The 24511-nt window shown below is 45.8% G+C and overlaps 1 protein-coding gene across 50 annotated transcripts in view; it reads left to right on the forward strand.

Moving 5' to 3' along the window:
* Positions 1–24511, forward strand: part of OBSCN (obscurin, cytoskeletal calmodulin and titin-interacting RhoGEF) — a 265894-nt gene that overhangs the window by 155252 nt on the left and 86131 nt on the right. For all 50 annotated transcript variants that reach the window (XM_083703814.1, XM_083703862.1, XM_083703817.1 and 47 more), the window contains 18 exons: positions 465–743; positions 2479–2557; positions 3340–3464; positions 5125–5322; positions 6716–6748; positions 6919–7017; positions 8279–8500; positions 9785–9851; positions 9999–10028; positions 10833–10870; positions 13495–13617; positions 14105–14244; positions 15336–15536; positions 16509–16591; positions 16977–17150; positions 19386–19545; positions 20791–20904; positions 22935–23099. In XM_083703814.1, the coding sequence (XP_083559940.1) occupies positions 465–743; positions 2479–2557; positions 3340–3464; positions 5125–5322; positions 6716–6748; positions 6919–7017; positions 8279–8500; positions 9785–9851; positions 9999–10028; positions 10833–10870; positions 13495–13617; positions 14105–14244; positions 15336–15536; positions 16509–16591; positions 16977–17150; positions 19386–19545; positions 20791–20904; positions 22935–23099 (2330 nt within the window). The remainder of the gene's footprint in view (positions 1–464; positions 744–2478; positions 2558–3339; positions 3465–5124; positions 5323–6715; positions 6749–6918; positions 7018–8278; positions 8501–9784; positions 9852–9998; positions 10029–10832; positions 10871–13494; positions 13618–14104; positions 14245–15335; positions 15537–16508; positions 16592–16976; positions 17151–19385; positions 19546–20790; positions 20905–22934; positions 23100–24511) is intronic.

The following is a 24511-nucleotide window of genomic DNA, read 5'->3' on the forward strand; positions in this document are numbered from 1 at the left end:
TGTATAGAGCGAGGCGTGGAGGGAGCTACAGATACTTTAAAGGTAAAGGTAAAGGGACCCCTGACCATTAGGTCCAGCCGTGGCCGACTCTGGGGTTGCAGCACTCATCTCGCTTTATTGGCCGAGGGAGCCGGCGTACAGCTTCCGGGTCATGTGGCCAGCATGACTAAGCCACTTCTGACGAACCAGAGCAGTGCACGGAAACACTGTTTACCTTCCCGCTGGAGCGGTACCTATTTATCTACTTGCACTTTGACGTGCTTTCGAACTGCTAGGTTGGCAGGAGCAGGGACTGAGCAACAAGAGCTTACCCCGTCACGGGGATTCGAACCACCGACCTTTTGATCAATAAGTCCTAGGCTCTGTGGTTTAACCCACAGCGCCACCCGTGTCCCTACAGATACTTTATTGCCACATAAATATGTACATTTCTGTTTTTGTAATTATCCTCAAAACAATTCCAGCTCCCATCTTCATAACTGAACTTCAAAATCAAGAGGTACAGGATGGTTATCCAGTCAGTTTTGACTGTGTTGTTATCGGCAAGCCAACCCCCACCATCCGGTGGTTCAAGGATGGGAGGGTTATTGAAGAGGACGATCACTACATGATCAACGAGGACCAGGAAGGCTGCCATCAGCTGATCATTACTGCTGTGGTCCCTCTCGACATGGGCGTCTACCGCTGTCTGGCTGAAAACAGCATGGGCGTGTCTTCAACTAAAGCCGAGCTGAGAGTGGACTGTGAGTATTACCCAGAGACACAGAAATACTCAAGTTTAATAATTATGACCTGGAATAATAATAATAATAATAATAATAATAATAATAATAATAAATGAAAAATTTATTTGTATCCCGCCCTTCCTGGCCAAAGCTGGGCTCAGAGCGGCTAACAACAAGTAAGAATAGCACAGAGTACATAAAATCACACAGTCAATTAATTAAAATACATTCTAAAATCAATTCAGAATCAAATTAATGGCAACCATTGGGTTAAAGTTCTATGAGGATTACAGAAGGAGAGAGGGGGTCAGACTGTGCCTTGGCCAAAGGTCTTGCAGGCCCTGCGGAAAATTGTCAAGTCCCACAGGGCCCTAGTCTCTTGTGACAGAGCGTTCCACCAGATCGGGGCCACAGCCAAAAAAGCCCTGGCTCTGGTCAAGGCCAACCTAACCTCCCTGACGCCCGGGATCTCCAAGATGTTTTTAGTTGAAGACCTTAAGGTTCTCCGTGGGACATACCAGGAGAGGCGGTCCCGTAGGTACAAGGGTCCTAGGCCTTATAGGGCTTTAAAGGTTAAAACCAGCACCTTGAACCTGATCCTGTACTCCACCGGGAGTCAGTGCAGCTGGTATAGCACCGGGTGACTGTGATCCCGCAGCGAGGACCCCGTAAGGAGTCTCGCCATAGCATTCTGCACCCGCTGGAGTTTCAAGGGCAGCCCCACATAGGAAGTGTGAAATGCATCACAACCAGTGTGTCCTATCACACATGACTAAGTGAATAGGGGGCTGTCAAATTCAAAGAGGATGGTGAGATCATTGTCAGTTTAGAAATAGGCAAATACTCGTTGTGGGTGAATCCATCCCTAGTTTGCTATGCATTCAGAGCACTCCACGCACCACAAAATTCCTGTGTGAGAGGCATGAACAAGCTCCTGGTATGCAGATCATTGTAAACAACAAGTACAGTCGTACCTTGGGTTAAGTACTTAATTCATTCCGGAGGTCCGTTCTTAACCTGAAACTGTTCTTAACCTGAAGCACCATTTTAGCTAATGGGGCCTCCTCCTGCTGCTGCACTGCTGCTGCACGATTTCTGTTCTCATCCTGAAGCAAAGTTCTTAACCCGAGGTAATATTTCTGGGTTAATGGAGTCTGTAACCTGAAGTGTATGTAACCTGAAGCGTATGTAACCCGAGGTACCACTGTACTGGGAAGCCGCAGTCAATCACAGTTTTCCAGCTTAAATATCATCAGCAACCCCTCCCCACATAAAATGTTATGATAGAGTCACAAAATCATAGAATTGTAAAGTTGGAAGGGGCCATAGAATCAGAATTGAAGGGACCCCAGTGTTCAACATATGGCTGCATACACACCCTGATTCCTACATGCAACTGTCTTTCAGTGCAGGATTTTAAAAACTTGTGGATGGCAAACATTTTCTCCCTGTGCTCTTGTGAGCCTCCCTAGAAGATGGATCCTAACCCCTGTCTGCAATGTGTTGGAACAGTCTAAAAGGTCTTTTGAACAACACCTTCTGGGGCTCTCAGTAACTCCACTTGCACTTCTTCTGCTTTGCTGCGTAAGCAGCAGGGAGTACAATTTGAGAGTAAACCATTGATGCTGCCAGAGGACTGGTGCACAACCTCCTTTCTGCACAACTGTCTGGGCCTCCCCTGCGTTGCCTCTGTTTGTCCTCCTGACATGAAGCAACCCACAATGTTTGGATTTTTTTCTTTTCCATTTCTTAGTGACCAGTACAGACTATGATACAGCAGCAGATGCAACGGAAACGTCATCCTACTACAGCGCCAAAGGGTATCTCTCCAGGTAAGCGCCACCTGCACAGTGGAAAACGTTACACTGTCATCACAATGTTGTTGTTATTTACTCGTGTCCGACTCTGCATGATGCCATGGACCAGAGCACGCCAGGCACTCAGGGCTGATTTCCTTAAGAATGGATATGTTTGATCTTCTTGCAGTCCACGGGACTCTCAAGAGTCTCCTCCAGCACCAGAATTCAAAAGCATCCATTCTTCGGCGATCAGCCTCCTTTATGATCCAGCTCTCACTTCCATACATCACTACTGGGAAAACCATAGCTTTAACTATACAGACCTTTGTTGGCAAGGTGATGTCTCTGCTTTTTAAGATGCTGTCTAGGTTTGTCATTGCTTTTCTCCCAAGAAGCAGGCTTCTTTTAATTTAGTGGCTGCTGTCACCATCTGCAGTGATCATGGAGCCCAAGAAAGTAAAATCTCTCACTGCCTCAATTTCTTCCCCTCCTATTTGCCAGGAGGTGGTGGGCCCAGTGGCCATGATGTCATCACAATATTAGTACATAAAACCAATATTGGTATATAAAAGAGTTGGAAGGGGCCACGAGGGTTATTTAGCCCAACTCACTGCAAGGAATCTTTTGCCTGATATGGGGCTTGAACCCACAACCCTGAGATTAAGAATTTAATGCTCTACTTACTGAGCTATCCAGCAGCTTGTTGTGGTCACAGGAACCTTCTGTGTTGGCCACAGCTCATGGGGAGCTGTTTTTTCACCAGAGCTTTGGGTTGTATGTCAAACGTTTCATTTATTCCTCCCTGCCTGAACCAGCCGTGAACAAGAAGGGGTGGAATCTATGACTGAAGAGGAGCAGCTGCCACAGATTCTAGATGAACTTCACGACATCCATGTAGCTCCTGGAGCAGCTTTGGCCAAATTCCACCTGAAGGTGAAAGGTAACCAAAACTCCCCACCTCTGCTGTGTGTCAACTTTTGGCAGAACCCACTTACTTTTTCATAACACGTATCTACAATTTATGATTATTATTATTATATTTATTACCCACCCTTCACCAGCAGGTTAGGAGTATAGATCTAGATCAAGGGAAGTAATAGTGCCACTGTATTCTGCTCTGGTCAGACCTCACCTGGAGTACTGTGTCCAGTTCTGGGCACCACAGTTCAAGAAGGACACTGACAAACTGGAACGTGTCCAGAGGAGGGCAACCAAAATGGTCAAAGGCCTGGAAACGATGCCTTATGAGTAACGGCTAAGGGAGCTGGGCATGTTTAGCCTGGAGAAGAGGAGGTGTGCTCTGATGGTGTTTCCTGCTTGGCAGGGGGTTGGACTCGATGGCCCTTGTGGTCTCTTCCAACTCTATGATTCTATGATTCTAGGTTACAGTACATTTCTTCAGTACGTTCATTTTCTAAAGATGAATTTCTGACCCAGTGGGTGTCAACTAGCTAGATAGATACTCTAGTTCAAGGATTTCTGCTTGCACAACAAAATTTCTCCTTTCCATGCCTCCTGTGTCCTCCCCAAATCTGCTCTGGAGAGTTGGGGGGGGGGCTCAGATCAGAAGGTGATTGGGGAGGCCCAACAAAAGAACAGTGGCAAAAGAAATTGATGGACTATGCGGAATTGGCAAAAATAAAGGTAAAGGGACCCCTGACCATTAGGTCCAGTCGTGACCGACTCTGGGGTTGCGGCACTCATCTTGCTTTATTGGCCAAGGGAGCCGGGTCATGTGGCCAGCATGACTAAGCCGCTTCTGGCAAACCAGAGCAGCGCACGGAAACGCCGTTTACCTTCCCGCTGGAGTGGTACCTTTTTATCTACTTGCACTTTGACGTGCTTTTGAACTGCTAGGTTGGTAGGAGCAGGGACCGAGCAACGGGAGCTCACCCCGTCGCGAGGATTCTGACGCACAAACTACATGACAAGGACAACTGTGACTTTAAAGAGGAATGGGAACCTTTTACAAAGTGCTTAAAAAAACAACAAACATTCACAATTTATTTGTTAACATAATAGATAGAAAACAGAGATTTTTACATTTTTATAACATGCAGAGAACAATATATGTAAATAAATCAGAAAGAGGAACTGAGGGAAGTCGTAGGGGGGAAAGGGGTATCTGGGGGTGGGAGGGGGAAAATGGGGGGAAATACAATTGTTGAAATAATTTGTTATGTGAAAATAACCAATAAAAACTTTTTAAAAAAGAAGGTGCTTGGGGAGGGGGAGCTATTTTGCTTAACCTTCCGTTAGCAAATCTGTTTAGCTGAATAGCGCCTATTGTTACTACTCTTTCCTGGGGGGGGGGTACATGTGTGTTATAATAATAATAATAATAATAATAATGAATTTAATTTATATCCCGCCCTCCCCAGCCGAAGCCGGGCTCAGGGTGGCTAACAACAATAAAATAGTGCAACATTCTAAAAACATTATAAAAATTAATTAAAATCAAATTGATGGCAACCATAAGCTAAAGTTCTGTAAAGATTGTTCAAAAGAGCTAAGCATGGGGCTAGGAAATTTAACCAATCTCTTCTCACTTTTCTTTTTGATATGCCTTATCTATTCCTACCTTTCTTTATTCTGCATAGGTTACCCACAGCCTCGCCTCTACTGGTTCAAAGATGGTCAGCCGCTGCATGCATCAGACCGACTCTTGAAGACAGACAAGAGGGAGTTTCATGCCCTTGAAGTTCTCAACGTTACAAAGCAGGACGCTGGTCAATATTCTGTATTTATTAGGAACTCGGCTGGTTCAGCGTATTCAGCGGCCAGGTTGCTTGTCAAAGGTTAGCTGTGTGATGTTGAAATGGTGGCTTATGTTGTGCCCAGAAGTGTGTGTGAGGCCTACTGCTCTCAACGAGAATAACAAAATCATGATATATTGCTTTCCCAGTACCAAGCAGCCTGCAAAACAAAATTTAAAATTAAAACAAGGGATAGCTAACCGGCAGAACAATTTCTCTGGCTCCTGGGCACATTAATAAATGTTAGTAGGAGGTGCACCAAATATCTAGTTTTATTTTTGAGCTAGAAATTAGCAAAATGGTAGGGTAGTAGTTTGTCTCCCACACCCCACTCACATTATTGTTTGCTAATATTCTCCTTCTTAAATGCCATGGTTTCACTTTGTAGCCGCATCTTCTTCCTACATAATTTAGTCAAGGGTGATCCATCTAATCATGGAACAAGTCTCCATGGCCCACTGGATTTGGCTGTGTGTTGATGTCACAAAGATGAATGAAGACCCTACCAGGCAAAGGCAATGAAAATGAATTAAGTAGACATTTTCTCAAGGCACACATTTAAAAAATCAGTGTGAAAAGGAAGTCTTTTTTATATGAAATGGTCACCCTCCCAAAAAAATGTAATAGTTTTAATTCTACTCTAATTTTAATTGTTTTTTGGTAAAAAGTGGATCCACAATTTTCCTACAAGGGGATTTCCCCCCCAACCCAAGAAGCTAAAATTTCCACATTTTATTGGATTTTATTTGGGTTTTGTAGTTAATGCAAATCTTTGTGTCCTATTGCTTTGAACCCTTATTGGTAACTGGGACCATTTAAAGAATCTGACCACCTATGAAGTGCTTTGAATTTGTAGCAAAATGGACCCACAGACTTCTGTCTAAAGAAGAGAACAGCCCTACCATCCAAGAATTCAAAAGTTGGCCATGCCAACTTGAGAGCAGATGGACACAACCCATCAAATCGTTGGTGGGTTTGCTGGATGTCTAATGTGGTGCCAAAAAAAGAAATGAGCATCTTTGTTAGACACGTTGATCACTTCCAGGCTAGGGTTGCCCTATTTCAAAAGGGAGATTAAACAATGTTGGTTATTTAATGAACTTTCGTCCTGATTTGGTTGTGAAGAGGTTAGGTGATGTTGTGTCAAAACAAGTGTTGACCCCACACTTTCAAGTGCATTTTCCTGCCACTCTCCTAATCACAAAAAGGCCAATATTTTGCAGAAGCAGGCTTCTTGCACAGGACCTCTCAGACAGCTATAATTGTACAGCCTGAATTTGCTGGTATGTGACCGAATCCCACTCAAAATTTGCAACAGTATGAAAGCCCCTTTGGTGGAAATTGAGGCCTAGCACTTGCTATGCCATTTTGGATTGCAGATGTGGGCTCACGTGATCTATCACCTGATGGTGCTGCTGTTCTTTCATTTTTGCAGGGCCTGGTGAGGAAGAAGAGAAACCCAGAAGAGGTGAGAAAAGAAACAGGAGGAGTTGGTGGGAACAAAGGTCTTGGCTGCCTTTGCTTTGAGGCTTTCAAAGCTGCGAACTTTAGAGCAGCCCCAGCTCCATGAAGCTTAGTCCTACCTGACTATTGCAACGTCACATTTTTATGTTTTTCTCTGAACAACTTAATTTTCAGATGTTCATGAGCAGCTGGTGCCACCAAGGTTCCTGGAACGATATACCAACAAAAAAGTGAGGGAAGGTGCCAGCATTACCCTTTCAGTGAAAGTTGAAGGTAAATGAATTTAGAGGCATGCCCACTACTCCAACTACCCTCCTCCATGATTGAATTTGCCCTTCCAGGGGAGACAAAGGTTGTAGTGGAGTCAATGCATGCTTTGCTTTCCAGCATGCACAATGAGAGGTCCTTGCCCCAAGGATCTTGCCTCTAAAGTTTGACACTGGGAAGAGGAAGGGAAGGAAAGGGGCAATGTTTTAGCAAGGAATTAATATGAGTAGATTCATTTTAATGAATTAAGACTGTGTAAGAGCTGGACCATAAAGAAGGCTGATAGCCAAAGAATGGATGCTTTTGAATTATGGTGCTGGAGGAGACTCTGGAGAGTCCCATCGACTGCAAGAAGATCAAACGTATTTAGTCTGAAGGAAATCAGCCCTGAGTGCTCACCGGAAGGACAGATCGTGAAGCTGAGGCTCCAATATTTTGGCCACCTCATGAGAAGAGAAGACTCCCTGGAAAAGACCCTGATGTTGGGAAAGATGGAGGGCACAAGGAGAAGGGGACAGCAGAGGACGAGATGGTTGGACAGTGTTCTCGAAGCTACCAGCATGAGTTTGACCAAACTGCGGGAGGCAGTGGAAGACAGGAGTGCCTGGCGTGCTCTGGTCCAGGGGGTCACCAAGAGTTCGACACGACTAAATGCCTAAACAACAAGAAGACTGTGCAGCATTTTTTTTTTCCGTGTATTTTTAGGTTGTGAACCACCCAAAGGTCTATGGATGAAGGGTGGTATACAAATTTAATAAATAATAATAATAATTTGTTGAAATATTTATAGACCACACTTTCATAAGAATACAGCACATAAAACTACAGTGGGATAAAGAAGGAAAGAAAAATCAATAACAGCATCAGCCAAAACATGAATAGAAACTGGCTGGTAAAAAGGATTTCATAGTGCAAAGGTTTGTTTGAATAACACCGTTTTTAGGATATGTCTAAAAATGCAGACTGTATGGGGGTGGCATAGCTCATTAGCATGCCAGAGGTTTGTTCAGTGTCGGAATTAACAAGTCTAATCATGAACAGCCATGCAACACGACCTACAGTGTTGAGAAAGTACTGTCAATCTCACCATCTTTTCTCTGTTCTGGCCAGGTGAGGTTTCCAGAGTTGTGGATGAAGCTTAGCACCGGCTTAGCACCGGGGTGCTAAGCAAAGACTTTGCACAAATGGCAGGACTTGGGAAGGGAGGTTATCTGGGAGATCAGAAGAAATGATACACTAATAGCACCCTCATTTCCCCTCTTTTTAGGATGTCCACCTCCCTCAGTGACTTGGCTGAAGGAAGAGTACCATGGAGAAGACATCCTTTGGATCAAGCCGGATACCCCAGGCTATAAACTTGCCAGCTCCAACATGCACCATAGTCTCATCTTGCTGGATGTGAAGAAGGAATTCAGCGGAAACTACACCTGCATTGCGTCCAATCAGGCTGGGCAGTCTATCTGTAGCTCCTCCTTAGAAGTTCTGGATGGTAAGCACTTCACCAACTTCTCCTCTATTTCCATATTTATATGTGCTGGCTGTTTCATTAAAATTGGCATCACGCTAGTCATAATCTCTGGGTTTCTGTGTGGTCACCAGTGGCCATGGAAATACAATTTACATGTACAGAGCCTGTACACTCCCCCATCACCCCACAAATAAAAACAATACTGCTTTCCCCAACTTGTGAAAAAGTCACAGGATCTTGGAAGAAGGATAAAATCTGATGCAAATGAGCTTCTACTGAGGTTTTGAGTTCTCCCTTGCCACAAGCTGAACTGCTTTGATATCACAGCAGCCCAGAGCTCTGCGCTTACTTTATGTGCAAGTTCTATACATGTTCATGAGAAGGAAAGGTTAAGGAGTAAGCCCTACGCACATCTGGAGTGGAATCCCTAAGATGGTTGGCTGGCGCTTTGTACGCCTCCTTCCAGCAACTTCTGCAGCCAAGCTGGCATCAAATGTATTGCTCTGCTTTCCTTTGGACCACACCAGCCAGGCTGAGTCTTGTCGTCTGGGCGGCCCAGGACCTCCAGACACACTGGCCAGACTTGAGCACTGGGGAAGTCACTGCAGTGCTGCTAATGGAGTGCATTGACTTTACCCCTGGAGGCTCCCTCCATTGTCTCTTGAGACAGATGCCACCAACAAGAAGTCAGTTCTGGTCCTGCTGGGGACACTGAACACAAAAGGCCTGGAAATAAGGGAGCACTACAGGTCACCCCAATGGGACGTGGGTGGCACTGTGGTCTAAACCATAGAGCCTAGGGCTGGTTGATCAGAAGGTTGGCGATTCGAATCCCTGCAACGGGGTGAGCTCCCGTCGCTCAGTCCCAGCTCCTGCCAACCTAGCAGTTCGAAAGCATGTCAAGTGCAAGTAGATAAATAGGTACTGCTCTGGAGGGAAGGTAAACGGCATTTCCATGTTCTGCTCTGATTCACCAGAAGCGGCTTAGTCATGCTGGCCACATGACCCGGAAGCTGTCTGGACAAACGCTGGCTCCCTTGGCCTATAGAGTGAGATGAGCGCCACAACCCCAGAGTCGTCCGCAACTGGACCTAACAGTCAGGGGTACCTTATAGGCCACCCCGTCATTATAAGGCAAAATTGCTTTCAATTCAAATGGTGACATCTAACTTGAGCCAAGGCAGGGTAGTTGAGTTCCAGCATCTCCCTCACCCATAACCCCAACAAAGCTTGGGAAGGATGAGAAATATTCCCCCGCCTGAGACACACCTGCTGATAGGTTTGCTGTCCTTCATTCCCTTGCAGTGAAAGAGGCCGAAGTTCTGACCCAGGAGCGTGTGATGGTGACAGAGGCCATCATGACATCACTTGGGTAAGTGGGAGGCTGTGTGCCTGGAGGTTGGGATGCTGCACAGAGAGACTAGAAAAAAACTGAACGCGTCTTAAGATTTTCAGACTGGAAACTCACTGGAGATCCCGTTCTCCTCACCTCCTTCTTCCCTTTTTGTTTTTGTTGCAGGTATGAAGAAAAGGAAAAGAAAGAACATGGGTAATGTCTGAAAGTTCTTGTTAACACGTAGTGATATTGGCGATGTTTTAAACTTTGTGTTGTTCAGTTACTGAATTCTAATTTTGGTATCCTTTAAAATGCATTTCCCCCTGTAAAGATGATGTAGCAGAACCCACACCCTGCAACTCCCTGCGTATTGAACTCACTGCAGTCTTTGGCCCCTGCTAAAAACATTTTTCTTCAGGGAAACCTTCCCAGAAATGTAGAGTGTTGGTTTGCATTTTAATCTGTTTTCAGTTGATCACTGATTTTATAATTTTTGTGAATGTTTTAAGCAGATTTTTAAAAACCGTTTTCACTGATAATTTTATTGTCTTCTTCTTTTTGCAAACCACTCTGAGGGATTTTGTTTGGAGGCGGAGGGCAATCCTATGGTGTATAAGTTTTATGAATTTTTAAATTTTATCACAGCTTGGGACCAGTGCACTTGAGATTGCCTGGCCTCTGTATGCCTCCTCGACCACTTCAATCTATGGAACTTGCAGTTTTAAAAGTATTATATGACACTTGCTCCATTTATGTGAGGAGTTGAACATTTAGTGTGGCTGCACTTATATTAATATTAGGCAGGCACCCTCATTTTAGTGTTTCAAGCAACCACTAAACCAGCCTGTCGGGGCATATAATCCATCTGTTACTTTAAAATTTGCTCATTTTATCTGTGTATCATTGATAATCATTCTAAATAGTTTTGATGTATGCTGCTTAGGGTTTTTTTTTTTTTAATTATTAAGCGCTTTATAAATTCTCATATATTTATGCCTTCCCTTTTCTCTTCCTTAGAGTCGGGGTTTCTGTACATCCTCCAGAAAGCAGAAAAGGTATGAAAAGTTCTGCCTGTGCTTTAACTTCAAAATGTTACTCATTTAGATCACAGTTTGCTGTTCCATATAACGTTCTCTAATATGAATTACATAGTTTGCAGCTGTAGTCTTTGATTTCTTTATCAAATAAATGTTGCCAGGTTCATGCGGTTCACATGCAAATTAAATTCATTGCTTTAAATCAGGGGTCAGTGAACTTTTTCAGCAGGGGGCCGGTCCACTGTCCCTCAGACCTTGTGGGGGGCCGGACTATATTTTGGAAAAAAAAAAAAAATGAACAAATTCCTATGCCCCACAAATAACCCAGAGATGCATTTTAAATAAAAGGGCACATTCTACTCATGTAAAAACACGCTGATTCCGGAACCATCTGTGGGCCGGATTTAGAAGGCGATTGGGCCGGATCTGGCCCCTGGGCCTTAGTTTGCCTACAGATGCTTTAAATCTGCAACTAGCTACCTTCCCCTTCAACCAGGAATTGTATCTCTCAGGCAAGGCATCATGTCAGTTGTACTGGTTGACACTTAGGGTAACAGATACTAAACTACTAAATGTGTACACATCATGTCAACCATGGGAGGGTTTCATGCCTTTCAAATAGGGATTCTCGTTTAAAAATACCACCCTGCAGGACTCCACCCTTTCTGATTCCTGCTTGCAAGTATTTTGAAGCGATTGCTTTGATTTATGCACCATTCATACCTCTTGCAAGGCTTGTATCCTGGCATCTATACTGAAGTACATATGTCTTAGGAAAAATAGGCCATAAAAGGTGGGAAGGATGGTAAAAATGTTTTCATGCTATATATATCTTTCCCCGTATGTGTAATCCAGTGCTGGCCTCCTCACTTGGAATATGTTTATTGGCTGCTCATCTCTGTAGCAAGAGCTTGGGCTATTTTTCTCGTGGTTTTGCATGAATAATAATAATAATAATAATAATAATAATAATAATATCTGTATGCCACCCATCTGACCGGGTTGCCCAAGCCACTCTCGACAGCTTCTGACAGAATATAAATACACAGTAAGACATCAAACATTAAAAACTTCCCTAAACAGGGCTGCCTTCAGATGTCTTCTAAAAGTCAGATAGTTGTTTATTTCCTTGACATCTGATGGGAGGGCGTTCCACAGGGCAGGCGCCACTACCGAGAAGGCCCTCTGCCTGGTTCCCTGTAGCTTCACATCTCACAGTGAGAGAATCCCAGAAGGCCCTCAGAGCTGGTCCTTAGTGTCCGGCCTGAATGATGCAGGTGGAGATACTTCTTTAGGTATACAGGGCTGAGGCTGTTTAGAGCTTTAAAGGTCAACACCAATGCTTTGAATTGTGCTCAAAAAAGTACTGGGAACCAAAGTATATCCTTTATGACTGGTCCCAACAGCTGTTCCCAGTCACCAGTCTAGCTGCCACATTCTGGATTAGTTGTAATTTCTGAGTCACCTTCAAAGGTAGCCCCACGCAGAGTGCATTGCAGTAGTCCAAGCGGGAGCTAACCAGAACATGTAGCACTCTGGCGAGGCAGTGCACAGTCTGGTAGGATTTCAGCTGGCGTCCCAGATGTTGCTGGTAGACAGCTGCCCTGGACACAGAAAGCCACTTCTGCCCTACAGAGGAGGTGGGGTTGCGGGCTTCACAGCTCCACTACGTGTGGGGCGGCTGGAGCCCAGCCCCTGCACTATTGGGGGAATTCCCAGCCACGTCATCCCCTGGCCAGCCAATCTGCTGGTTCTGGGGGGCGTGGCCTGTTCTATTTAAGGCAGGTGCGGCCGGGGATCTCCCTCTTTTGCCGCTTCCAGCTGTTCCTGTTTCCCACCCTCCCGCCCTTTAAGGTTTTCGTTCCTTGACCTTGCTATGGACCTCGGTTGGTCGCCATTGAGGGGCCTGGTAGGAATTTTTCCACTTGGCAAATTGGCACCAGCCACTTGGTTTTCACCTACCTTGTAGCAACTTTGTCACAACTTTGTCACAACTTTGTAAGGTTTGGAGGTTGGGCGTTGGATTATGTCTGGAGAAGAGGGGAGGTAGCGCCGTCAGCTGCCCCATATATTGAAGGGTAGTCCAATAAAAGATTCTGGGGGGTGTGGCCCTGTCCGAAGCCTGGGGAGGTGAGGGCCTAAGGCACACCCCCTACCGGTGACCCCGGGAGAGGTCCTAGTTGATGTGCATGAGCAGGACTCCCCCTACTGATGGTTAACCCTTCCCGGACTTCAAGCGGACGGGCTGAAGTCGGATATAGTCGGTTAGGACCAATGCCTAAGCCAATACCGCTCATCATCTGTAACCAACAAAGTTATGGCCTTATTTAGCCCATTAACCTTAATAACTGTGTCATGTGTCTTTATTTCCACTGGGGGGGGCGGGAACTTGCCACGCAATTATGTCAGTCATGAATTGTGTCTGTGTTGGCTCCCCTCCTTTATAGAGTCTCTGGTATTCATTGCTAGGGTCCCCAGAAGTGAAAATCCGAAAAAAGTTATTGAGCGTATTTTTTTGGGGGGGGGGAATGTTAAAGTTGTTGAGCCCTAGTCATAGCAGACACTACTGATCGAGATGGGTATAAACAGCTTCCTATGTTCTTATGACTTTACCACTTAAGTACCTCACTCTTCTTTGACAGGGGAACTTATGGAAGGTGAAGCTGGTTGGAGCCACATTTCACTTGCTGAGGTTGGGACTGAGGAATTCCTCCAGAAACTGACATCGCAGATCACAGAAATGGTTTCTGCAAAGATTAGTCAAGGTAACAGCTTGTCTGAGCATGTTGACAGTCAGTTTTCAGTCTGAGACAGAAGCATACATGCCAGACTAGCTCATGTTTATTGGTCACTATCAAAGGCGTCTTATTGGACCTTTTTCAGACACTTTCCTACGCAAATTTCAAAATGCTAGTGTGGAAATCTCAGAATTGGCATTGAGGAAAGAGGAGGCTGGGACTAGTCACAACAATAATTAACAGTCACATCCAACATCAGCCAAGTATTCAGACTGGAAGGTTTAGACTAGTCTTTACGTTGCTGTTTCTGGATTTGATTTCACTGTGGCTAGTTTGGGTTTTTAATTGATTTAAAGGCATTTGATTGCTTTTATAGTGCAAGTTCCCTTGAGGACTTGGTTCTAAGTTAAGAAGTAGGGTATGAACTAAATGAATGAACAAAAGCATGCTATTTCACAAAACAAAGCAATTATTTGCTAGGAACGTATTTTAATTGTTTATGTTTCCACTTCAGCCACACTTCAAGTACCTGGAGCCGACAGTGATGATGAATCAAAAACGCCGTCTCCATCCCCACGACACGGCAGGTCCAGGCCTTCCTCAACTGCTCAGGAGTCTTCCTCTGAATCAGATGAGGGGGATGCAAGGGGAGAGGTATAATATTTGCATAAGTGAACTGGATACATGCCCAAGGAAGAGTGATTCAGCACAGAACATTCCATGAGTTCCCCAGAATATAGAAAGGCAACTACAGCATTGTAACTCAAACTAGCATTGCAATTGGTGTTGGGCCCAGAGAGTTGAGACCTTTTGACTGCTCCACAGGAATAATATAATGGGTCAACCAAATGCCTCCCTTCCCCACCAATCCCAAATGAAGCCAGTTTGCCTTACAGGTGTACATTCCTAGTACAGACTTTCTACCACCAGTTCATAAAGGTGTGTTTTTCATGCAGTGAGGTAATTTGGAAGACTGGTTTTGGGCTTGAGAAACTGGTTGGAAGGAACACGTTTGAGGTGAAAATTGATTCACAATAGAAAGAGCTCCCAATCATGAGATAGTAAATTTTAGGTGATGTTGCTCTGTGGCTGGAAAATAGATACCGTTTTGACTAGAAGTAGGCAGCCTACGGACATTCAGACCACTATTGCTTTTGGTAACCCTCTCGCACTGCCATGTATTTCATTCCAGTAAAAGCAAATTTGGGATTAGCCAAATTACCATCTAGTAGAAGGGTTTGTATTAAATGTTCCTACTTATTTTTTACAGCATCTGGCGCTGCACATTGCTGCAACAAGCAGAAACATTGATAAGTGGTCCACAAAGGCCACCAGTAATTTTCAGTTGAGGGAAAAGGTTGGGAACCGCTGATCTAGCCAATCCTTGCCTGGGTGGGATTTAATCAAGGGCTGAGTCCAGTAGACCAAACTAATGCTCTCTGTATTTCTAGATGCAGCTAGAAGCAGCTGGTTGTGGCAGTCAGTCTCTCTAACGTCACACCAACACTGCACATTGATAGCACATGGCTTCTCCCAAAGAATCCTGGCACCTGTAGTTTGTAAAAGCTGCTGGGAACTGTAGCCCTGTGGAGGGCAAACTATAGTTCCCAGGACTCTTTGGCGGGGGGAGCCATGTAGTTTAAATGTATGGTGTGGATGTGATCTGAATATCAAGTAGGCTTTCTTCAAATTGGTGTCCTTTTCCTATAAAAATACATACTGAAATATATACCGTCTTCCTACAGATTTTTGACATCTACATGGTTACAGCAGACTACCTGCCCATGGGTGCTGATCGTGAAACCATCAGCTTGAAGGAAGGACAATACGTGGAAGTCCTGGATTCGGCTCATCCTCTGAAATGGCTAGTGAGGACCAAGCCCACCAAGTCCAACCCATCCAGGCAAGGTTGGGTTTCTCCTGCCTATCTGGATAAGAGGTTAAAGGTGAGAATCATCCATGTTTGGGTTCTCCAGCATCAGATTCCTTTTGCTTGAGATTTCCTCAGGGACATGCAGACAAGCCAAAGTTGTGTAAACAATTTATCTGACTGTATTGTACATCGCCCCAACCTCTTTGAGGAGGAAGGGTGATATAGTGTTGGACTTTCGGAGGAAGAGAGAAGAACTAGCCCCGCTGTACATCGGAGAGGGCTGTGTGGAGAGTCTCTTCCTTTAAATTCCTAGGAGTTTATCTCAGTGAAGACCTTACTTGGAAAATAAATAACAACCCAGGTGGTTAAGAAAGCCCAACAGAGACTCCATCTCCTCAGAGTATTGCAGAAGAACGATGTCAATCAACATTTGATGATCTCCTTCTACCGGTCAACAATAGAAAGTGTCCTTTCATACTGCATCGCGGTGTGGGACGCTGGTTTGACATCAACTGATAGGAAGTGCCTACAGAGGGTGGTGAATACAGCACAAGATATCATGGGCTGTCCTGTGAATCTGCTGGATGAAATAGCGGAAGAACGTTGCCTCAGGAGAGTGAGGAAAATTCTCAGGGATGATTCACACCCTGGCCGGCAATTTCTTGATCTCCTGCCCTCGGGCAGAAGATATAGAAACATGATTAGTCGCACCACCAGGGTAAAGAACAGCTTCTATCTGTGGGCTGTTAGGCTGCTGAATGAAAAGATAACAACTGACTTTCGGGTTTGGTGGGTGTGCGTCAGTAAAGGAGGGGAATTAAGACTAAGAGAGTTGAGTGGGGAGTGCTCGTGTAATCGCACTATGTACAAGTGACAATAAAGTATTTCAATTTCAATATATAAATATAATAAATAAAAGCAGTTCTAGCTTCTCCTTCATTCAGGATATCGGAGAAGCACACGGCCTGAAGTAACTCCACAAACGTGCTCCCAGTAGATGCAGAAATGACCAGATCTTAAATTTTATTCCCTTTATTATTTGTAGCTGTCTGCTGAGTGGGGCATTCCAGAGGTTCCAGAGTTCCATGGAGAATCAGTTTCAGAGGATGAATATAAAAAGAAGCTGAGGTGAGCACTTCATGAAGGTCCTTCCTCTAAGAGAGGTCCAATTCCATTTGTCTCTACGGGTGGGGTTATGTTATCCATGAACTCTCCACTTTTACTCTGAATTAAAAACCAGTTTTGGAGCCATTCCAGAGGGCTGCGCCCAACTAAGTTCTAACACCCTTTGAAATGAATGGACCTAAACCAGTCATGCCCATTAATTTCAGTGGGTCTACTCTGACTAGTGCTGGATACAACCCAGATTGTGCTCTCAATCCAGACTGGGGCACTACACCAGTTTCCTGCCAACTCTACTTCCCAGATTTTAGTTATCATGGAAGAAACCATTTTATGGGCTGGAACTGGAGCTACTTCCCTAATGTATTCACCTATTTTCTCTTTCCACCAGCCTCATTATTCAGGACTTGCTGAACACTGAGGAGGAGTTTGTCAAGGACCTAGAGTTCCTCCAGACACACCACATTCAGTTCACCGAGACCTGCCCTGTCGTCCCTGTGGCTCTTTCCAGTCAGAAGCTCATCATCTTCAGGAACATCACAGACATTACCCACTTCCATTCCATGTATGTATAACTGGGGGGACTGCATGGTCAGTGAGACAGAGGCCCAGCTAGCAGTGAATGTCTGAACTGATAGGCCTTTTTCTAGAGGACCAGCCACTTTGGGAGGAGGCAATTTGGAGACTAAGGGAAATGCTACATATGATTTTTAAAAAACCAAATCAATACAGTGATGGGACTCTTTCCTGTGAAACCCTGCAGCTTCCTTCTCTGTTTTTTATTGCTCTGGGAAGACTTGGCTTTTTAAGGCAGGCTTCAGGTGGAGGCTGACTAGACCAGTGTTTCCCAACCTTGTGCCTCCAGCTGTTTTTGGACTACAATTCCCATCATCCCTTGCCACTGGTCTTGCTAGTCAGGGATGATGGGAGTTGTAGTTCAAAAACAGCTGGAGGCACAAGGTTGGAAACACTGGACTAGATTATGGGTTCTTCCACACTTCTGCTTGTCCAGCTGCCTCCCCCCAGGAAAACTCGCTTTTTACTGCTGAATTGGAGCAAACGTCAATTGGGTTTTCTATGGATTGATGTTTGCTCTGATTCAGAGGTGAAGAGTGGTAAAGAGTGCATTTTCTCTGGGGCAAGCAGCTGGACAAACAGAAAACCACTCGGGGTCCATGCTTTCCAGCCAAGCAAAGTGTTTTATCCATTGCTATATTGGAGGGGAGTGAAGGAAACTTTTGCGTGTGATGGCCTGGGATTCAGACTCGGAGGCTGAACCTGAGGATTCCCAGCCTGCACAGGAGTCCCTGCCTCCAGAACCAGCTGAGCCGGGGCTGGGGCTTGAGCCTGAAGGGTCCTCACCTGTGCTGGATCCTCAGGAGCAGACACCAGCTGAATCCACTCTGGCTCCTGAGGTGATGGAGGACCCATTGCCTGCAGGTGCTCCACTCTCAGCCCCGTCAGGGGAAGCTGAGGTTGCATCTGGGTCCGGTAACCCTCCAGCCTCTCCTGAGCTGCAGAGGCTCAGGGCAGAGAGGCAGAGGGAACTAAGTTCCCTCAGGAGGAGTGCTCGCCTTCAGGCCAGGAGAGGCGAGTCACCTGTGGACCGGGGCCACCCTATGCCCCGGGGCAGATAAAAGCCAGCCAGCCCCAGTCCCAGGTTGTGGGAGCAACATTGTTGGTAGCCTGTTCCTGCCTGCACCCTGTCCTGCTCTTCTGCCGGAGCTCCTGACCTCACCCGACTCCCTGCCCTGCACCCAGCTTCAGCTTTTATGGACGGCCTCCATACCGCACCCTCAACCTCAGACTGGACTCTGTCCTCACCGCACAGTTAACCCTCGGGACCAGCACATTGTGGCTCAGTGCAGTTGTGCTCAAGCGGGGATGGCAACTTGAATAAAATATGGGGGGGCAAGTAAGCCCCACCCTGTATAATTGATCACATGACACAGTGCACACATACCATTTAATGGTAATGACCATCAACCTTTTGGGGGGCCCCGGCCCCTTCAAATATTTTATTGGGGCAGGGGGTGAAGGCCCCTCTGCCCCTAGGAGTTGACTCCTATGTGCTCAGGTCATACTTGTAGGCATATGGTTGGCCACTGTGGGAAAAGGATGCTGAACTACGTGGACCTTTTGCCTGATCCACCAGCCAGGTTTTTCTTACGCTCTTGTCATAGAACCATAGAATCATAGAGTTGGAAGAGACCACAAGGGCCATCGAGTCCAACCCCCTGCCAAGCAGGAAACACCATCAGAGCACTCCTGACATATGGTTGTCAAGCCTCTGCTTAAAGACCTCCAAAGAAGGAGACTCCACCACACTCCTTGGCAGCAAACTCCACTGTCGAACAGCTCTTACTGTCAGGACGTTCTTCCTAATGTTTAGGTGGAATCTTCTTTCTTGTAGTTTGGAACCATTGCTCCGTGTCCGCTTCTCTGGAGCAGCAGAAAACAACCTTTCTCCCTCCTCTATATGACATCCTTTTATATATTTGAACATGGCTATCATATCACCCCTTAACCTTCTCTTCTCCAGGCGAGAAGTACTGTTAGTTTAAGGCTGGATTTTTATGAATATTGTAATTGTTGTGTTTCCTTTTGGAAACTTTGAGTTTTCTTTTGGAAATAAAAGCAGAATAGTATTTTATTAGTGACTAAATTTGCAGCTGTGTTGTGCTTATGTCAGCACTGCTGTAAAAAAACAACTGCGTATTCTGTTGGTTGGGATGATTCCAACCAGAGTTAAGTTGTTATGGCCTTGGCCTTCCGCCTCTCATGACTTTTGCCCCCACAGGACATTCTTCCCAGAGCTTCAGAAATGTGACACTGATGATGACGTAGCTATGTGCTTCATCAAGAATGAGGGGGAATTTGACAGGTACATCCAGTACCTGGTGGGCCGTATACAGGCTGAATCTGTCGTTGTCAGCAAAACTGTTCAGGAGTTTTATAAGGTAAGTATTGCTGGCTACTATAATGCATGCCATTCCCTCTGGGAAACACATTTGAGTATTTGATTGTATCGTCTGTTGAATATATAGGGATTAACTTCTGGGTCATGTTTTTGAGTAGTTCAGTAGACCTATTCAGCTCCACTCAGCTTCCTGGCTGGGATAGCTGTCCCCTGTCCAGTACCATTAACTCCATTCGCTGCACAACTCTATTATAACAGTATTGGTGGATTAATTTAATTGTCAGGCAAGAGATTCTTCAAACCAGATTTAGGCTTGAGTACCTCTCCATTCTTAAGGAAATCAGCCCTGAGTGCTCACTGGAAGGACAGATCCTGAAGCTGAGGCTCCAATACTTTGGCCACCTCATGAGAAGAGAAGACTCCCTGGAAAAGACCCTGATGTTGGGAAAGATGGAGGGCACAAGGAGAAGGGAACGACAGAGGACGAGGTGGTTGGACAGTGTTCTCGAAGCTACCAACATGAGTTTGACCAAACTGCAGGAGGCAGTGGAAGACAGGAGTGCCTGGTGTGCTCTGGTCTATGGGGTCACGAAGAGTCGGACACAACTAAATGACTAAACAACAACAACAACTAACCTTTGCATTAAAACCAGCCTGGATTCTTCACATATGTCAAGCATGTCCAAAGTCCATTTTGGGGGCCTAATCTAGCCTGCCGGTTGGTGTAATCTGGCTCCTGTGGCAGTTCATTTCCTGGGGTAAAATCCTAAAAAACCCTCAATAACTTCAATCCTAAAAAAAGCTCAACAACAACTTTGGTTGGCCCTTTAGTTGGCCCTCACGACCCTTCACTTCATCAAATCTGGCCCTCTTTGAAAAAAGTTTGGACACCACTGACCTATGTGTATGCTCATTTTCACTTGCACGTTATTGCAAAGGAGAGTGTTCCACCTCCTAAAAACAAGCCGGTAAACTTATTGTTTCTTTGTTCACACCAAAGGCCCTGACAGATACATACTGCAATTGATCAGTACATTAGTACAGAAGCTTAAAATTTCAAATATTGCAGCATAGCATAAAAAAATATACAGGGATATGAAAGAACAAACTTGAATTCAAATTAGATATCTGTTTCTCTGCTGAAGCTTATACCTACTTAATCTTATTCATTTTCTCTCTCGCTCCCTGCTTGCCAGATGTTTGCAAAGCAGCCAAGACTTTTAAATGGCGATATGAGTTCTGACAGCCTGAAAAATCTTGACCGTTGTTTTTTTTCCTTGCGCAGCGATATATAGAGGGAACATATTCTGCTGACTCATCTCAGCCCCCAGTGCTTCCTCTGCAGCACTATCTAGAGAGACCGATAAACAGGATCCAGAAGTATCAAACTGTAATTAAGGTCAGGAGCATTTCCTTTTAATTCTTGGTGTCATTGTTTTGGGTGGGTGTGGGTGTGGGTAGGCAAATATTTCTCTCTCTTAGCTTGACTTGACACCTGTTTGTTATTTTGGTTTCACCGAGATTATTCATAATTTAGTCCTCGCCAGCTTGTTTCTGGTTCAGCATTGATCACAATCTAAGTCAGTTTACCAAATTCCTGAGGCCTGAACAACTCCCAGGGGCAAACCAGTAAGATTAATGAAACCTTACAAATTAGACAGATTAATGGAGGAAAAGGATATTGATGACCACTAGCCATGATGACTATGCTCTGCCTCCACAGTTGCTTCTAAATACCAGTTGCTGGAAACCACAAGAGGGCAAAGTTTGTTCATGCTCAGAACCTGTTTCTGGGCTTCCCATAGGCATCAGGTTGGTCACTGTGCAATCAGGATGCTGAATTAGATGGACCATTGGCCTGATTAAGCAGGCTTGTCTTACATTCTTATAGCATCACAAAGTGGCAAGCTTTCCCTTTGCCACAGGGAAAGCTAGCAAACAAATCTGCACCAGTCAATTCATGGAATCATAGATTTGTAGAGTTGGGAGGGACCCTGAGGCTTTGCAACTGTCTCATCTGGGGATTGAACCTGAAACCTTGGCATTACCAGCACCAGACTCTGACCCAGCTGTTCCCAAACTTTTTGAGTCACAGAGCACTTTTCAGGAGAAAAATTTGTCGCGGAGCACTGTTATGCCAAAGGCATTAGGTGGCAAGAAACACGAGCTTTTAATAAGCAATAGAAACTTCCCAGATAATTCTGGAAAAGCGTCAAAGCTAACAATCAGAACTGAAAGAGTGGCAAAGTTCTCACAGAGGAGACAAGGTTAGCGTGGTGCTAGTGTGTTTCTCTGTCTGTCTGCTTCAATGATGTTCTTGATGTTTTGTGGGGTTCCGAGAAGGTGCTGGTGGGCAAAACTGAGGTGATGAATGACATGCACTTTGGTCTATAATACAGTGGTAAAGGTAAAGGGACCCCTGACCGTTAGGTCCAGTCGTGGCCGATTCTGGGGTTGCGGCGCTCTTCTCGCTTTATTTGCCGAGGGAGCCGGCGTACAGCTTCCGGGTCATGTGGCCAGCAGGACTAAGCCGCTTCTAGCGAAACAGAGCAGGGCACAGAAATGCCGTTTACTTTCCTGCCGGAGCGGTACCTATTTATCTACTTGCACTTTGACGTGTTTTCAAACTGCTAGGTTGGCAGGAGCAGGGACTGAGCAACGAGAGCTGACCCCGTTGCGGGGATTCGAACCACCAACCTTATGATCGGCAAGTCCTAGGCTCTGTGGTTTAACCCACAATGCCACCCGCGTCCCTAATACAGTGGTACCTTGGATTAAAAACTTAATTCGTTCCGGAGGTCCTTTCTTAACATGAAACTGTTCTTAACCTGAGGTACCACTTTAGCTAATGGGGCCTCCCGCTGCCACTGCTGCACAATTTCTGTTCTCATCCTGAAGCAAAGTTCTTAACCCAAGGTACTATTTCTGGGTTAGCGGAGTCTGTAATCTGAAGCGTCTGTAACCCAAGGTACCACTGTACTTGCTATCTACCCTGCTTCACAGCATACTGCTGGAGATAAATAATTTCTACCCAATATTTACCTATACACAGTTCAAGGCCACACAAATTCACAATTTTGAGATCTTGTCACATCTATTTTATTTATTTTTCGTTTCAATCTCTTCGTGGAGAACTTGGAGATGCTTCACAGAGTTCCAAGTGCTCCACAGAGCTCAGTTTGGGAGCCAATTGCTCTAAACACTTGAGTTATCCCAGCAAACATAATATCCATCAGAGATGAGAGTAGATGGGGTGTGCTCCTGAAAAAGTGCAAGTTATTCTTTCACATTCATTGGGATTTCCTAGAATTCTTTCCCCCCCAGTTAAATAAATAATAATAGTGATTTGTTAGAAGATGTCTTTGTTGAAAGTATTCATAAATTGGTAGACACAGATCATGCCAGCGGTGTAATTTTATGTATTTGCAGGATCTAATTCGAAACAAAGCAAGGAACAGTCAAAACTGTGCGCTGTTGGAGCAGGCGTATGCCATTGTGTCTGCCCTCAACAGACGAGCAGAAAACAACCTACACGTGTCGCTCATTGAGAACTATCCAGGCACCCTAGAAATCCTAGGGGAGCCCATCCGACAGGTACTGGAAGGCAAAGAGTCTCATTCTGATCTTGTCTAATAGATATCAGAGAGTTGTGTTTATGATATATTTTGGCTCCTCACATTGAGCCACCAGAGACGCTGGATTTACATTAATTATTGCTCTAAGCACTTTGCTTTGACGAGGTTCATGCCCATTGCTTTGTGAATCAACCCTGTATCAAACAAGTATTTTTCAGTTATTTCCTAGATTATGTGAAAGTTCACATTTTTTCTCAATCCCGCTTGCTACTATTGCTTCCTCTATCTGCTGCTGCTTTCGCACCATTCCCCCTCTTCTTCTTATTGCTTCTGGTTGGATTAGTGCAGAGGTTTTGAACCTTTTTGAGTCCATGGCTCCCTTGACCAACTACAATCTTTCTGTGGCACCCATGGGGGCTCAGGTGCCCAGTTATGTCAACCCTCGCCTGCAGAGCTGGCAGCTTCTCACCCTTTTTCGAACACCCTCCCTTGTTGTGCTGGGCCCGGGGGTAACCCGAGAAACGCAGTCCAGGACCGGACCAGAATCCGAAGGTTCTGCTAGCAGTCAGTCCAGCAGGGCCAAGGCAGGACACGAGGCAGGAAACCAGGCACGGACAGGTACAGGACCTCAGGCAGGATCTGGCATACAGCAATGTTGCTCCCGCAACCTGTGGCGTGGTCCGACAGCCTTTTATCTTTGTCGGGGTAGCAGCCGGTCCTGATCCCCCGGTGACTCACCTCCCTGTCTCGCCCGAAGGCGAGCACTCCTCCTGCAAGTACTCAGGTCTCTCCTTCTCTCAGACCTCAGTCTCCGCAGCTCGGGAGATGTTGGTGGGTGACTAGTCCCAGGGGCCACCTCAGCCTCCCCTGACCCAACCGGTAGTGGATCAGCTGTAAGTGATGTTCCAGCTGGAGGCAACAAGGTCATCCCTGCATCTGGAGCCAGGGCAGGCTCAGGCCCCTGACTCGGCCCAGCTGGTGTTTGTTGCAGGGGAACCTGTGCAGACTGGGACTCTTCAGGATCAAGCCCCAGACTTGGTTCAGGTGATGCCTGAGGCAAAGGATCTGGTGCAGACTGAGACTCCTCTGGTTCCGAGTCTGAGCCCGAGTCCCAGGCCATCACACTTGTTGAGTGTTCTCTCAGCCTCCTCTCATTTCCCCTCTCCTTGGGAGTCCTTTGGGCAGCCACTGTTGCCACCCTTGGTCTCTGAGCCACCCAACCGCACCCCAGAGAGAGGTGCCTCCTCACACTGCCCCACAGGGGCCTGGGGCATGTCTGTCCATTCCCAACAGCAAGGGCTGGCTGCGGCTTCCTCGCCTGCTTGCTTTCTTACTCCGAGACCGTCTCATCTCCTGGTAACCAGCACCCCCTGACCAGCCCCAGAGGCACCATTCGCCTGGTGAGCTTGTAGCCAGGGCTGCTGCAGGAAA

This window comes from Podarcis gaigeae, assembly GCF_964106915.1.
Source record: "Podarcis gaigeae genome assembly, chromosome: 12".
NCBI lineage: Eukaryota > Metazoa > Chordata > Lepidosauria > Squamata > Lacertidae > Podarcis > Podarcis gaigeae.